The 15,005-nt window shown below is 48.9% G+C and overlaps 1 protein-coding gene across 9 annotated transcripts in view; it reads right to left on the bottom strand.

The window, feature by feature from the left end:
- CUX1 (cut like homeobox 1) overlaps positions 1-15,005 on the bottom strand; it is a 467,724-nt gene that overhangs the window by 46,984 nt on the left and 405,735 nt on the right. For 7 of the 9 annotated variants that reach the window (XM_027861836.1, XM_027861837.1, XM_027861840.1 and 4 more), the window contains 2 exons: positions 13,587-13,851; positions 8,021-9,138 (listed from right to left, as the gene is read on the bottom strand). The exons of the other annotated variants lie outside the window; for them this stretch is intronic. In XM_027861836.1, coding sequence (XP_027717637.1) covers positions 8,409-9,138; positions 13,587-13,851 — 995 coding nt within the window. In that variant the 3' untranslated portion in view covers positions 8,021-8,408. Of the gene's footprint in view, positions 1-8,020; positions 9,139-13,586; positions 13,852-15,005 lie in introns of those variants that run through there. 9 annotated transcript variants of the gene reach the window in all.

Below are 15,005 nucleotides of genomic sequence, written 5' to 3'. Positions count from 1 at the left end.
CACCAAGTCTCTGTGACCTCAGCACTTTCATTAATCAGTAGGTTTTTGTTCATAAACTCTTGAGGTTAAATGGTGAGAAATATAAGGAAATCTTTTAAAGGGGTTACTGCAAAAAATGGGTGGCTTGATTGTGCTAAGCAGACTCTGAACCCATCGATCCATCAGAAATGGTTCTACTCTGTCCTGGCCCCAGCTGGCCAGGATTCATTCATCCTAGGGATTTGGGGAAGGGGTAAGACGTGTTCACAAGGGGAAAAGCATGCACACACGCGCACACACACACACACACACACACACACACATACATACATACAAATAACCAAACTACTCTGAAAAAGATTTAAAAATAATGACCCTAATAATAAATAGAAGAGGATAGAAATAACCTTTAAAACAAGACATCCTTTTATCATTATCCTTACGTTGACAGGTCAGGGCCTGGCCAATTTCAGCAAGAAAAACAAAACAAAAGAAAACCAGGGCTTGGAAGTGCTGACCAGGTGGGAGCCCAAAGGGAACAGAATGGAAGAGTCTCCTGACTTCCCAAGGTCCAGGCTGGTGTCGTGACATTCCTCCTACAGAAACATTTCAAGGCATCCAAGAAAAGAGGTACTGTTCGTCAGGTCCAGATCATATGGGTGCTTGATGAATCAAGGTCTTGAATGAGCATGGATGGACAAGCTGCTCACTCGGCAGGATGCGAGTGTCCCTCCATGGTCGCCATGCAGTGGCTGGGAAGGCTGGGGTGTGCCACTGTGCCCGACTGAGGCCTGCTCCATCTTAAATTCGCAAGGCAAAAGGAACCCCAGTGAATCTACTTAGATAATGTGACCTGAGTCACCTCAGTCGAAAGCTTCTTTATCTACATTCGCTGTGCAATACAGTTTTAAGCTTTTAAAACCAAAAGAAGAAATATAAATGTTTATTGCACCAAGCTTTTCACACGCTAATCTATGTAAGTGCTTTCTAGTTTTCTTTCTAATCAGCAATCCAGGGCCACTCAAATGCAGTGATGTTATGATTTATTTTTTATTTATTTTAGAATTTTTACTTTTAACTAAATCTGTCCTGTCTGCTCATGTGTACACTGTGCTTTAGGTCCTTTTCAATGGGGACATGGTAATGACATCAGGATATAAGGCACCTTTTCTTTCTGATTACAGAAAGTTTGATAAATAACATTTTACGGTAGAAACATTAAAATCTAAACATTGCTAGAGAATGTTGCAATAGAAGAAGACCTTAATTAGACTTTGGGATGTTCTGGAATAAACAAAAGTAACCCACAAGAAGTGATTCAGAGGACTTAAAAAAAGATGACCTCTCTAGAAATTGAAAATGAGAAGAAAAGAGGTGCTGAGAAAACCACTTTTGACAAAATAGAATATAAAAGCTTAATTCCGTCCTCTCCCTCGACTTAAGGGGTTTCTCTGGCGGCAATGCAGAACTCAAAACTGAACATCTGGGTGGTGAGAAGGAGCTTTGGAAATTTTTTTTTTGTTAAAGCTAAATGTCCATTTACACATAAAAACAAGGACTGTCAATGATGGAAAAAGACTGTCATGGAAACGACAACTCCTTTCAAGGGGAAAGAGGTGGGAGAGGTAACAGTTGACTTGGGAGCAGAATAAAAGGCTGCTTCTCTTTGTCTTCCTACCAGGAAGTCACGGGCAAGGGCTAGTCTGTTAAGACTCGGAGTAGGCCAGCAACCCTTGTAAAGGGCAGATTGCGGTGTAAGCCGGTTCCCCCTTTCTCTACCCTTCCCCAACCCCTGCCCAGAAACACTCATTCCAGACTTGAGGTGATCTTCTTCAGCCAGCTTGCTGAAGTTTGTACATGCATGAAAAGTGCCAGTTTAAGCTTGCTTTGGGGAGGGCACCTTGAAAAGTTACCTTTTTAGTAGCTTAATGACTTTCTTCTCTCCCTGGTAGTTTTCGACTCAAAAGAGGCAGAAACCATCGGCAGTCAGGATAATGTTCATCCTCAGACAGTTCTTAGTGTACATACATGGCTTCCAGTTGCTAAATGGAGGTAGCCTTGGTATTAGAATGTACATCACCTGAAATTTCAGGGTTGGAACCTTGCCAGTTTCCTTTCTCCTCTTCCCTCTCCCCCTTTGGCATAAACATTTTACCTTGGAGACTCTAATGACTGATTTCAAGCCATTAAAGCACAAAATAGAAACTGCTGTGCCTCTTTGGGGGCCTCTAAATATAGGATTTTTCTGTGAATGCATATTATTTACCTGCCCAGGTATAAGGAGATTATACAAATTGCCCAGCATTTATCATCGCTTTCCAAGAGTCATTCCATTCTTACGCACACGATCACCAACAAACTAGTCACACCACCTGATGAACTGGAAGACGGACCTTAGAGATAGTCGAGCCCACCTCCCTCCTCTCACAAACGAGGCAGTGGAGGTGCAGAAGGGCCAGTTTCATGTGGGATCACACTGCTTCTCCAAGGAGCAGAGAAGAGGGTCCCTTGACTTCTAGCTCAGCACAATTTTCAACAGTATATTGATGCTACTGAGGAAGCCCATGGATAATGGGCACCAGTGAGATTTTATGAATTTACTGGGAACTTAGGAACTCGTTTCTTGAGCAACCTAGACAGTTATGTTCTTTAAAAGGCCATTTGATTTATTGGGGTGGGGGTGGGGTGGGGTGGGGTGGGATAGAGTGGCGGAAAACTTGCCCATCTACCTCACGGTGAGTCTTTATGAATCCTTTAGGTGGTCTGTACTCAAAGATAAAAATATGGATTTGAGTTTGCTAATTCTAACTAGTTAAGTGAACAGAGATACGGGGCTGCCAAATGCTTCCGCCATTTTGCAAACAGTCATACATTGGGATGGGAGTGGTGGCTCTTACTGATGGCGACAGGAATGGCTGGCCCCCAAAGGGAGAGCAGAACTGAGTGAAAAGAATGAGAAGAAGGAAAGACAAAGAAAAAGGAGAGAGGAAGAGAAAAAAGGGAGAAAAACAGAAAAAAAGATGGAAAGGAAGAAAATACAGAGAATTAAAGAAATAGGGTAAAAAGGAAATAAAAATGGAAGAAAAAAGGTAAAGGAAGAAAGAGAAAGGGAAGTAAAGGAAAGGAAAAAACAAGGAGATGGAAGACAGCAGAGTTCTATTCAACATCAGGTTGCAAGGAAATATGAAAAATGAACAACTCATTACTTTACAATTCCCAAACTGTGTGTTTCAGTGACACCTGTGAAGGGAAAAGCAGCAGTCGCTCACCTACCATGAGGCCTGATTACACTTTTCCTTCCTGTCTCTGGCCTGTCCCACCTCTCATCCCACTGTCCTAACAGTGCCAGTGGAAAGCAGGGTGTAGAGTGATAGGAAGGTGGGAGACTAGGGGTTAAACATGGGGGTGACACAGAGGGGAGTCAGTTTTCAAGGGAAGTCAAGAGCAGGGGGTAGAATTTGAAGTTTTGGCTTCAGCACTGACTCCGTCAAGTTGGGAGTCCATTCACTAAATCCAACCCTTATCAAGTTATGGTTTATCGAGGACAAGTTTCATCTTTTAGCAGTCATCTCCCCAATCACCCCCCACCCAATCCCCAAGCTGGACGACAAAATCTAGAAATATCGGATCTTAAATAAGCCCACACAGCTCAGCTACTGGGCATTTATTACTGCATCTTTTAAGATGGACCTATCTTTTGGCTAAGCTGCATATATGAAAGGTCACAATCATAATTTTACTTTGTATTCAATAAGTGTTTGCTGAATTAAATGTGATTTTGTATGGGCTCCAGAATGGCATTACTTCTACCATGTTGTTCCCCCCCAACTCAGCTTATTTTAAAAGGAGATTCTCTTTCCCCCCCCACCCCGAAAATTAGAGAAGCGGAGATGATCACATAGGATGCCGAAGAGTTTCCTTCCTACCCCTTTCTGGGTGTTCCCATTTTAAAGAGGGTAGAATTTCAAGCTGACCCACCATCTTGGGGCTTCATTGGCTGGTTTCTGAGTTTGCTCTCTAATAAGGGACATATGCTATATGATCTTGGGTGGAGTAAACCTATTTCCCCATTTCATAACAATGAACAAGAACCTCCAATCTAGAACTTTCTTTATTAAGTCTACGAAAACATTTTCTTCCTTATCTTGCTATGAAATCACAGTATCACGGGGACTGACTTTGGAAGAAGGGACACCAGGCCCACATCTCTTCTTTCTGCAAGGGCACACCATGATATGGCTGCTTAGCCTAGACACTAATGATGATTTCTCCCTTCCTGCCCTGTTCACGCCTAAAGAGGGTGCTGTCCCAAAGCCAGGCCAACTAATATGTGGTGGTGGTGGGGGGAGGGGTCATTGTTCCTTTAAATGGGAGAGAAAACAAAAGAGACTATTTAAAGAAAACTAGTCAGGGACATATCAGTGCTCTGGATGAGCAAACATTCCAAATGCTTGCCACCCATACTGCCTCTTCCCCTCCATTCTTCCCCTATTATTAACTTGATAGAAATGACCATGTTTGAAAAACAATCTTAGGTGTCCCTCCTCCCTCTCCCTCTCTGCTCCAGCCCTTTATATATTTGTCACCTTCCTTGCTGGCAGTGATGTAAACAAGCATCCTGACGTGTCCGACCACCTCCCAGGTCCCACCCAGCCTCCCTCCCCAGAATGCCTACACCTGTACTGTCTGAGCTTACTAACTTAGAACCCTGGCCTTCCCAAGACAAGTCACGTTGCACGCCTGTTATGGAGAAGCTGAGGTCAAAGGCCGTTTTACACAGCTATAGGTTAACCCTTTCCAGATGTCTGGCACGCCAGAGGCGCTCTCATCAGACCCGGATCTACATTTGAACAAACACACCTTTCATCATGAGAATCACAGACGGACCGGAGCAGGAGCCAAACACCAGGAAGCTGACGTTGTGTGCTCAGCATTAGCTGGCTAAGGTAGTCACACCAGCAACCTTGACTCAGAATTATGAATACTGCCTCCAATCAGCACAAAGAAACCGTTTTAAATGGTATAATGGAGCTTGTAATTAAATGTTAGTGTTTTAAATGGAAACATTTCCCCTGGGGGAGAGGTACAAATCAGCTCTCTAAAGTGACAGAGGATAAGGAAGCAGGCAATCTGCTTGTGTGTGTGATGGACAGCAAGAGAGGAATCAAACAGAAGCGGGAAGAAAGCAAACTTGAACTAAGGGCACGCTTTTCAAGGCACTTGAATATTGCTTATCAAGATGAAAGATTAATTTATGTTCCACTGGAAGGGGAGGGCGAATTCCCCACATCAGTTTCCATGTCCTGCAGTGGTAGCGCTTAGGAAGCAGGAAAGACCCAGATGACAACCTGACATCAAAGACGACTGGGCTGAGATTGAAATTAAACAAATAAATAACACGGGGAGGGGAAAACCCGCCACACTGAGCTGCAAACAAACTTTAGCCAACTGATTGTATCAAGCACCCAGATGTTAATCTGGCCAAAAAAAAAAAAGTTGGATTAAGAAGACAGTCTGACAATCAAGTCAAAAGAAAGGACTCCCCAAATCATGATTTACTTGGAAGAAGCAGAAAGAACCTAGGCTGCACAACATGTTGGCACATCAGTACCCCCAGGACTCGATGGCTTTGCAAATCCCAGTCTTGCCACCCAGACGTCCATTTCTAACTCTGCACTGTTCCTCCTCAGACTTGTCTGGCTGCCTGTTAGAGTCTCCTGGGGGTCTCTCCCCAAAGCCCTCCTGGTGCTTTCCATGGTCCTGACGAGTCTTTTTTCTAGGGGTTGGCCATTTCAGAAAAATCTCCCTCCCTGATGCACTGGGGCTCAGTGAGATGGGCAGCTGCTTTCTCTTCCAGGGTCTCAATTTTGATCTCTACTTCCAAGAGGAACCTCAGTCACCGAACCAGATGTTGAGCTCGGAGCTGATGTGACCATAAGGAGATAAACTACTGTCTCCCAGCCTCCTAGAGCCTTCTGCATACTTCTTATTCATGAAAAGGCAATTTTTTAAAAAAAGTGTAGTGACTCTGAATTGGTGAACACTCAAACTAAGTGCTGCAGGTTAAGAGACTGTAAATGAAATACATAATTTCTAAAACATCATGCAAGAAATATGGTTTCATGTCTTACAGTCCAAGTCCTACTAGTTAATTAACACAAGCACGCTGAGGCGTGATAGTGGGGGAATACCTTCCAAACTGTAACTCCCCCTCCCCGCAATCGAAAAAAGAAATATCAACTCAACTTAAGAAATAATGAATGCACCATGAAAATGTCATCCAAAGATGCTGACCTAAGACAAAGTTTCAATGATACACAATACGGTCAAAAGTTTTCGATCAGTAATATACAGTATGACAACAACATCTTGTAAAGTATACCCAATACTGCCGGCAGTCTATCCCACTAAAGAATATTTGCCCCCTTTCATCCCTTCCTAACAATCAGATAATAAAATACAGCACCTATAAATAAGCAAAAAAAAAAAATAATATATATATACCGAAATCATCTATTGTTAGTTTTAAAGATATGGCAATAAAGGAGTCTAAATTAGCAAATTTGTTGAAGCCAAACTGATAAAAGAGCGTATTGAAAAAAGGTGGCAGTAATGCACTCTCATGTGTGCACAGGTACGTAAGAAAAGACAAGACGTAGAAAACGGCTTTCACACGCGCACACACACACTCGCGCACACTCTCACTCACCTCTATTCTCACGCATATACACATAGACAACAGGAGGAATTAGAGACAAGTTAGACTTCTGATTTGTACTCAGTCTGTCCTAAACTGTGCATAAAGGAATCTTTTTTTCAAGAGGCAAACTTGATAAAGGGCAGAACCATCTGAACCGAAATTCAAGAGCATGAACATTTTGGTTTAAGAGTTTGGGCCGTTTCTGTTTGGGGGACGAGGAGGGGCCGGATGGTTACTGCTGTGCACTCTCTTTTTCTATAGGAAAAAAAAAATTAACAGCCTTCCCACAACTTCAACATAGTGATCAGTGCTTGTAGTGGGAAGAGGGAGAGATAGCAGTAGTGAGTGTGATAGCAAGAGATACCTTGTGGGGGGGAGGAGAGACAGAGAGAGACAGGAAGGAGAGGAAGAGAGAGAGAGAGAAAGAGAGAGAGAGACAGAGAGAGAGAGAGAGAGAGAGAGAGAGAGAGAGAGAAAATGAATATGACACCAAGGGAGCTATCTTCATCTTGAGGCAGGCTTCAGCTCAGTGAGAGCGGTATCTGATACCATCTCCAACAAGGAAAGACCTCCATCAACAAGGAACGTTCCGGAACCCTTTCCCAGTTCCCCCGGGCACCTCACATTGTAACCAAGGGCCCCCAAGCTGCATGCTGAAATGTTACTGGCCAACTCTTTTCCCTCTTTCTTTTCCAAAGTGCGCACACACATACATACATACATGCACACACACACGACACACACATGCATGCACGCATACACGCAGGCAAACAAAACACATAGACGCTATAAATTAAGCAAAACCAACAAGGACATGCTACGGTTCTAACTTGTCTCCGAAACCTCCCAGATATGAGGTCTGATCAGCGTGCTCTGCGGTTAGAGGTTAAAAAGCAGATTATAAAATACCTAGATTCCGATTTTTTTTTGTCCTGATTTGGCCTAAAATGGAGTGTATTAAACAAACCCTGGTCTGCAAAAGCCCAGAATCAGTTAAAGCTATGGAGGCATGTGCACTACGTGTCAAGGTTCTATCGTCACTCACAGAAAACACGACGCCCGCCCGGCCCGCCCGCTACCACAAACCAAGATATTTCCTGATGTGACTTTTTTTTTCTTTTGTTAAAAAATATGTGGAGTAAATGTGTTTTTTTTTTTTTTAAATTCAAAGTTTCAAACAAGAAGATTCTTTTCTTGAAAATATTTAGGAATCCAAACTAGTGTGTTTAGAGTCGGTTTGACTGTGCAATCTCTTAGTGGCAACTGGACAGCTACAAAAACTTTCTTTTTTTTTAAACTTTTCTGAAAAATTTCCCCGCCCCCCCCCCCATTTTTTCCTGGTTTAAGAAGATAATAGTGTATTATCGCTCTGAAGCCATTAGATGGCAGATAAAAAGCCCCCTTTTAATATGTGGGTTTGATTTTTTTTTTAAAAGCCCACACGAAAGACGAGGGCACAAGGCAAAGGCTGTAAGAGTTATTCCAGAAACTGTGGAAATCACTTAGGGCAATAAAAAAAACACTTGAGGGTACAAAAAGGCTTGACTACACATCTGTTTTCTTCCTCGAAAACGCAACGTAAATGGGCTCGGCGCCCCTTCTGTTTTCTATATGCACCTTGGCCTATGGCGATTGTGCCCTGTGGCCTGCAGGGCGGTAAGTGCGCAACCCAAGGAACGCCAGCGCCAGCCAGCCAGGGAGGTCCCATCCCGCCTGCCCGGCTCTCATCTCAGAACTCCCACTCGACGGGCTCCTCCCGACTGGCCGCCTTCTCCAAGCGGTGGATGATGCTGTTCAAGTTGGCCGCTTTCTTTTTCCTCAGGGTGTTGTCGCGCGTGCTTTTGGAGCCGGCCGCCTCGGGAAAGCTGAAGAGGCCCTGAAGGGAGTTGGTTTTTTGGGGGCCGGGGCCGGATGGGGTGGAGCTGGTACTTGGCAAACTGGGACTTTTCTCCGCGCTCTCTTTCGGCTTGTAGGGGCTCTCCCCGGCGGGGACCGTGGCGGAGGCAGCTGAGGTAGAGGCGTCCTCTTCTGGAGCAGAGTTTGGCGGGGCCTCCAGAGGTTCTCCTGAACTGTGAGACCCTGGCGGAGAGCTCCGACGCGGCCCTCGGGGCCGGCCCTCGTCCTCGGTCTCGGCCAGGGTCTCCATTCCCAAATGGAATGACTCGGTTTTCTCTGAAGACTTGGCAAGCTGCTGGGCCTCCCCGCCCGCTTCCCCCGCCGCCTCGGCCTGCCCTCCCTGAGACTTTGTGGCTGCATTGCTGGCTTCCTCCGACGCTTCTGGGACGCTGGCGCTCGTCTTCCCTTCGGGCGGGCCTTCCGTGTCCACGCCGTCGCAGCTGTCCCCCTCCGAGCTGTGAGCTGCCCGGCTGCTCCTCGCCGAGGGCGAGTCACTGGCCCCTGCCTGGCTCTGGCTTCCTGCTTGGATTTCTTCGATGAAGAGCTCTCTGCGGATGCGAGACCTAGGAGAGAGAAGACAAGCAGCAGTCAGCTGGGGGGACATGGGAGCCTGGCCCAGGGCCACGGGTGGGGACAAATCTGGGGGCTCCCTGAGGCTTCGTAACCGGGGGCGTCATGGTCAAAGGGCCCTAGAGTCAGAGCTGGGAGGGTCCTCAGAGGCCTTCTAGCCCAAGCCCCTCATTTACAGTTGGGAAACTGAGGCCTGGGATCACGGGCCCAGGAAACCTGAAATCTTGAGCTGGACGGGGCCTCGGTGGCCATCTCGTCCCAGCCCTCTGAGCTCCAGAGGGTGACCTGTCCAGGGTCACACGGAGGTGGAATGTGAACCCACACTGACAGGCTGAGCCTTCCCTCTGGGCTCACTCCACAAGGTCTCCAAAGGATTTCCCTCACAAAAACGTTCGGAGGCCGGAAGCACAAGTACTGTGATCTTCATTTGACAGATCAGGAGACTGAGTCTCGGAGTCACACTTTTACTGAGTAACAGAAAAAAATCAAACCCAGTTCTTTCTAAGCAACTAGATAGAACCCAGAGCCTGAAGTCAGGAAGAACTGAGCTCCAATCCAGCCTTAGATACTTAGTACTCCTGTGAACCTAGGCAAGTCACTTTCACCTCTGTCTGCCTCAGTTTCCTCCATTATAAAATGAGGATCACAATAGCAATCCCTCCCAGTGTTGCTGTGAGGATCAAGCCTGATAATACTCGTGAAGCCCTTCGCACAGCGCCTGGCACATAGTAGGGACCAGTTATCATCATTGCTCCATTCCTCCATGACGCCCCACCCCACCTGTGGTCAGACCAGGACTTGGTCCTGGAGCTGCCGCAGCTGCCGTGGGAACAGCAGGGGTGACTGCTGGGGGCTGCGTGGCCCTGGCCAGGTCTGGCTGCCTGGATGAGCCTCAGTTTCCTCTTCAGTAAAATGGAGGCACAAACACGTGCATTGCCCCCCTCCCAGGGCGAGTGTGGGCAGCTACCGAGGCCCCTCAGAAACGCCCTAGAGTGACCAAAGCCACCAGGAGTCCTCGAGGGGCCTTGACCGGGTGCCTGGCACGAGGCCTGTTCTCAGTAAACGTTATTGCAATGGGAGAACAGAAGGCCCGCGAAGCAGATGGAGCGGTGGCTGAGGTGGCCTTGGGGTCAGGGAGACCCTCCCAGCTGTGTGACCCTGGCCCAGTCCCTTCTCCTCTCTTAAAGCCTCGAGGACCAGGGCGAGCCCCCGGACCACTGCTGTCTGCGCCTCACTGGCTGCTGGCAGCGCTAACCATGCCATTCCCAGTGAGATGCTCAGCTCCTCTGGAAGGCTCTCCCTAACAGCGACCACGTCTTATTATCTCCCCCAGTGCAGGGAAAGAGGAATGAACTAGGAGCCGGGGGATCCAGGTTCAAATTCTACCTGTGTGACCACCCTGCACCTCATCTTCCCCAGCTGTAAAATGAGGAGGTGGGCCTGGATGGGGTCCGGGGCGCCTTTCAGCTCTGGGTCTGTGATCCCTGTTTGGAGTAACTGAACAAGTGTGTGTGCACACCCAGCAGCTTCATTGGCATGTTAACCCAAGTCGAATTCGCACCTGACAGACTCCCAGGGAGAGAGCTGTGGCGGGGATGGCCAAGGGCTATGTGTGTGTGACTGTATTTGCATGTGTGCGCACACGCGTGTGGGGATGCTTGTGAGGGCATGAGTGTGTGCACGCCTGTGTCTGTCGGCCTCTCCGCCTCCATCCCCCAGGACAGACGAGCCCCGGGCTCTGGCCGTCCACAAAGCAGCTTTGGCCACAGGGCAGCCGCGATAGCCAACGACAGCAGCACGTCAGACACCGGGCTCTGAGCTGTGGGTTATTCCCCTGCGGGGCTCCCTCTGTCAAGGACAGCCAGGGAGGGGCCTGGGGCCCAAATCCTGGCTGTCACCTTGGGGAAGTCACTCCGTCTCCTCAGTAAAATGGGCTGGACTCCATGCTATCTGAGGTCCCGTCTAGCTTTTACTTTGTGTTGTGATGTTGAGGAAGGCTGGGAATCCCACAATTTTGGAACGGGAAGGCCCCTCACTGACGGCGCTCTAGCCCACTTCCCCCATTATGAAGGCTCCGTCCAGCCACTTTGGCCTGCTCCCCAGCTGTGAGGAGGAAGGCCCTAGGGAAGCTCAGGTGGGCGTTAACGCCCAGAGGACAGTTTTCAGAAGGGGAGGACTAGCGGAGCTGTGGGCTAGATGCTGGGACCCAGAAGAAAGGCTGAGGTCCTGGGGAGTCTATGTGTCTAGCTGCAGCCCAGAGCTTTGGGCAGTCTTCTATGTCCTTCTCAGTCTTTTGGAAGTTTCCAAACTGGCTTTGAGGGGGAGAGCAAATATCCCGTAGGAGATATATCTACACTGCCTGGTACAGTCCCCAGGGTGCTGACTGGTAGGAGAGGGCATCCCATAGCACACACGACCCTGGTGACTTGGACTTTTGGGGTCCCTTCTCGTTCCACTGCCTCCACCTTGGGAAGTCACTGCACCTCTGAGCCTCAGTTTCCTCACTGGTAAACGGAGGCCTCCTTCAAGCTCTAGATCAGAGGTTCTGACCCCGAGGGTCCATGGCTAGATTTCAGGGGATCTAGGAATTTGGGTGGGAAAAAAAATATTACCTATTTAATGTCACTAACCTTTAAAGTTTAGAACTGCCTTTAATTATGTAAAAACCTGATTCTGAGAAGGGGATCACAAGCTTCATCAGACACTACCCAGGGAGTCCATGACACAAAACTCTATCATCCTGGATCCTAACTCCCTTCCCCTCCACAGGCCTCAGTTTGCTCATCTGTCAAATGAGTGGCTTAGAACGTGGCCCCTGAGGCCCTTCCAGCTCTGGGTCTCCTCTGGGCCTTGATCAAGGGCCTCTCCTGGTATGCGGTCTACACTCCCTCTGTCCCACCCCGGAAATGGCTGAAAGGCTCCCATCTCCTGCCTTCACAAGGTGTCATTTTCTGTCCCTACAAAAATAGTCCAAGGCATGATTGCCTGTGAGTTCACTCAGACAGAAGGGAAGGACCCTCCAGGAAGTCACTTCAAGGGCTCAGTCTTCTGAGGAAGGGGGATGGCTTCTGCACTTGGGGACCTCTGTGAGGAGCAGCCCAGAACTAGGCGGCCTCTGTCCTTGGGGGTGGGGGGGCAGGTGGTACAAGGGACAGTGACAGTGGGGAAGCGCTGCGGCGGCGGCCTGAAAGTCTGGAGAAGAAGTCTGCTTGGTAAGAGCCTGGGAATGGAGACTCTGTGTGTGTGTGTGTGTGTGTGTGTGTGTGTGTGTGTGTGTGTGTGTGCGCGTGTGTGTGTGTGTGCATGCACGTGTGCATGTAGATGACTATTAGCACCTCCTCCAGAAAAAGCTCATTAACACAGCTAAATGTGCTATTCTTTAATTGCCCAGCTCTGCAGAGATGGAGGCAATTCTGCACGTGCTGAATTCTGCGAGGACGGGATCTAAGGGCCAGGATAGACACACTGAATTGTCTGCCGCGTGCTCTTGTTGGGAAATGACACACAGAGCATCAACGGCTGCTGTGGTCCCTGGGGCCAAACGCTCGCAAGCGCGTGTGCACGCACACTTGCGCGTACACACATACTCTCTCTCTCTCTCTCCAATGACCTGCTTGATATTATAAACCATTCCACGGCCAGAGAATACAGCCTGAACCACGTGACCCACAGTGACAAAGACAGGCCACAGTCCAGCCCCTGGGGAGGCTCTCTCGGAGGGGCTGGTAGGCCACCTCCCCCCGCTGGCCACACAGACTTCTCCTAGTAACCCGGACAAGCCAGACGCACATCGGTGCAGTCCAGCCACCTGTAATATGGGGAAAACAACTATTTCTTGCCTTGAAGTGGGGAACAAAGACCTGAGAATCCTGATGGAAGGAAAGCCCACTGAGGGCAGGGCTGAGAGCCAGGTATCTACTGGAGGAGAGGAAAAAGGAGACTTAGAAATGAAGTGAGCTGACCCTAGGAAGGCGAGGCCCACCAGGCTGCAGAGCACTCCCTACGGGGAGGGAGAGGGGCAGACACCTCCACGGAGGCTGGAAAGGTGGGCTGAGAGTTCATGGTGGAGGGGAACAACACGGTTACTTTGGTGACCGCTCCACCTCCCTCCCCACCAGGAGTGAGTCTACCTGCAGTATCACACTGTGTCCTGGTCAGAACGACCCCTCAGAAATGTACCATGTTAAGCTCCTCTACAGCCAGACAGCTTACTCCTCGATAGCCAGGTGTGGGCCTGCGTGGTGCCCTAAGTGTGTCACAGGTGTGGGCCTGCTCCCTCTTCATCTCCCCACGGGGCTGGGCTGTGCACCAGGTCAATGGTTCAGAGGCTCAGCGAGGTGCAGGGACTCACCCACGGCCTGAGGCAGGAGGTGGACCTGCACCCTGCGGTCCCCGGCAGGCAGCCCCCTCCCCCGTCACTCGGCTGCTAGCAGGCTCCTACCTGTAGTTATGGAACCAGTTGATCACGGTGCTGGTTTTCAGGTTGAGCTGGGTGGCGAGTTCTTCAATGGTTTTTGGTGATGGGTATGGCTTTTGCTGATAGGCTCGCTTGAGTGCTTCCTTCTCTTCCGGTGCCAACACCACGCGAGGCTTCTTCAGCTGATGCTGGGGTTGGGGACTGGCGCCCTGGTTGTAGTCGATGCCCACCGAGGAGGGCTCACAGGGCTGGCTGTCGCTCACCGAGCTGTGCCTCCGCTTCATATAGGCTGAAGGAGAAAGAAACCACCTTAGTTTCCAGGGGCTCTTGAGGGCAATGATGCTGCTCAGACACTTATTAGGCAACTCCTATGTGCCGGCTACTGTGAGAGAATGAACAAACGAGGAAGAAGACACCTGCCCAGGGCCCAGCTTCTGTACACCTAACTCGCTGCCTTAGAGAGCTGCCTCTGAGGGCCTCGAGGGGGTCCCACGGTTGAGTCTCTCCATGAGCTCTGGCCTCCTGATGGTGAGTCCAAAGCTCTTTCCGCTACACAGCCAGTGTCTATAGGATCCAGCCCTATTCCTCTCCCCATCACAAACACTGCATGGTGAACTTTCGATTAATCCTAACTCCACATGGTTTGCAGCCTGTGGTGACCTGGGCCCTCCCTTTTCCTTGGTGAGGAATGTCCCAGAGTGGGCAAATAGCTGAGGCCTGGAACACAGCACGAAGAGAACTGGTGGTGACTGCCTACCTTCATACAGAAATGTAATCAGCACCCTCTCACATGATCCTCATGCCCCAGGACATTGTGGGATTACCCATTTAGACTTCGGACAGGTATAGACCCTCTCGACCTTATAGGAGAACAGTGGGAGACGACAGGTGACTTGCTCAAAGTCACACAGCTCAAGGGGTAGAACCAGGATTTGAATCCAGGTCTGCTGACTCCAGATGTAGGGCTCTTTCTGCTGAACCATGCTGCACTTCCCCCCACTTGACAGATGAAGAAACTAAGGCTTGGAGTGGCTAAGTGACTTTTGGTTTTCCTAAGGTCATGGGGCTGGGAGTGAGGGTTCAAAGCAAGATTCCAATGGGAACTGATAAACAGTACTACATAAGAAGACATTAATATTGTAATTCATATACTGTAAATATACGCTATTGTTACTAACAACAACAATATACTCCAAAATAAAATGAAAATGAATTTTAGGTCATCATTGGTCTTATATCATCTGTTTTTCTTCTATTTCTACAGGTAATTGGCTGTTGGGGGACTGAAGTCCCTCTAACAGACAGAGACTGTTACCCACTCAGCAGTTAAGATGCTTGGAAAACCGCCCAGGGCACTCTTAAGGGACTTGCCCAGGGTCGCCCTGTCAGTAAATGTCAGAGGCAGGATCTGAACCCCAGTCTTCCCTACTCTGAGGCTGGACA

This window comes from Vombatus ursinus, unplaced genomic scaffold (assembly GCF_900497805.2).
Source record: "Vombatus ursinus unplaced genomic scaffold, bare-nosed wombat genome assembly UNPS02014768.1, whole genome shotgun sequence".
Classification (NCBI taxonomy): domain Eukaryota; kingdom Metazoa; phylum Chordata; class Mammalia; order Diprotodontia; family Vombatidae; genus Vombatus; species Vombatus ursinus.
Note: the sequence above shows the minus strand (reverse complement) of the source record. Positions and strands in the feature narration are given on the sequence as shown.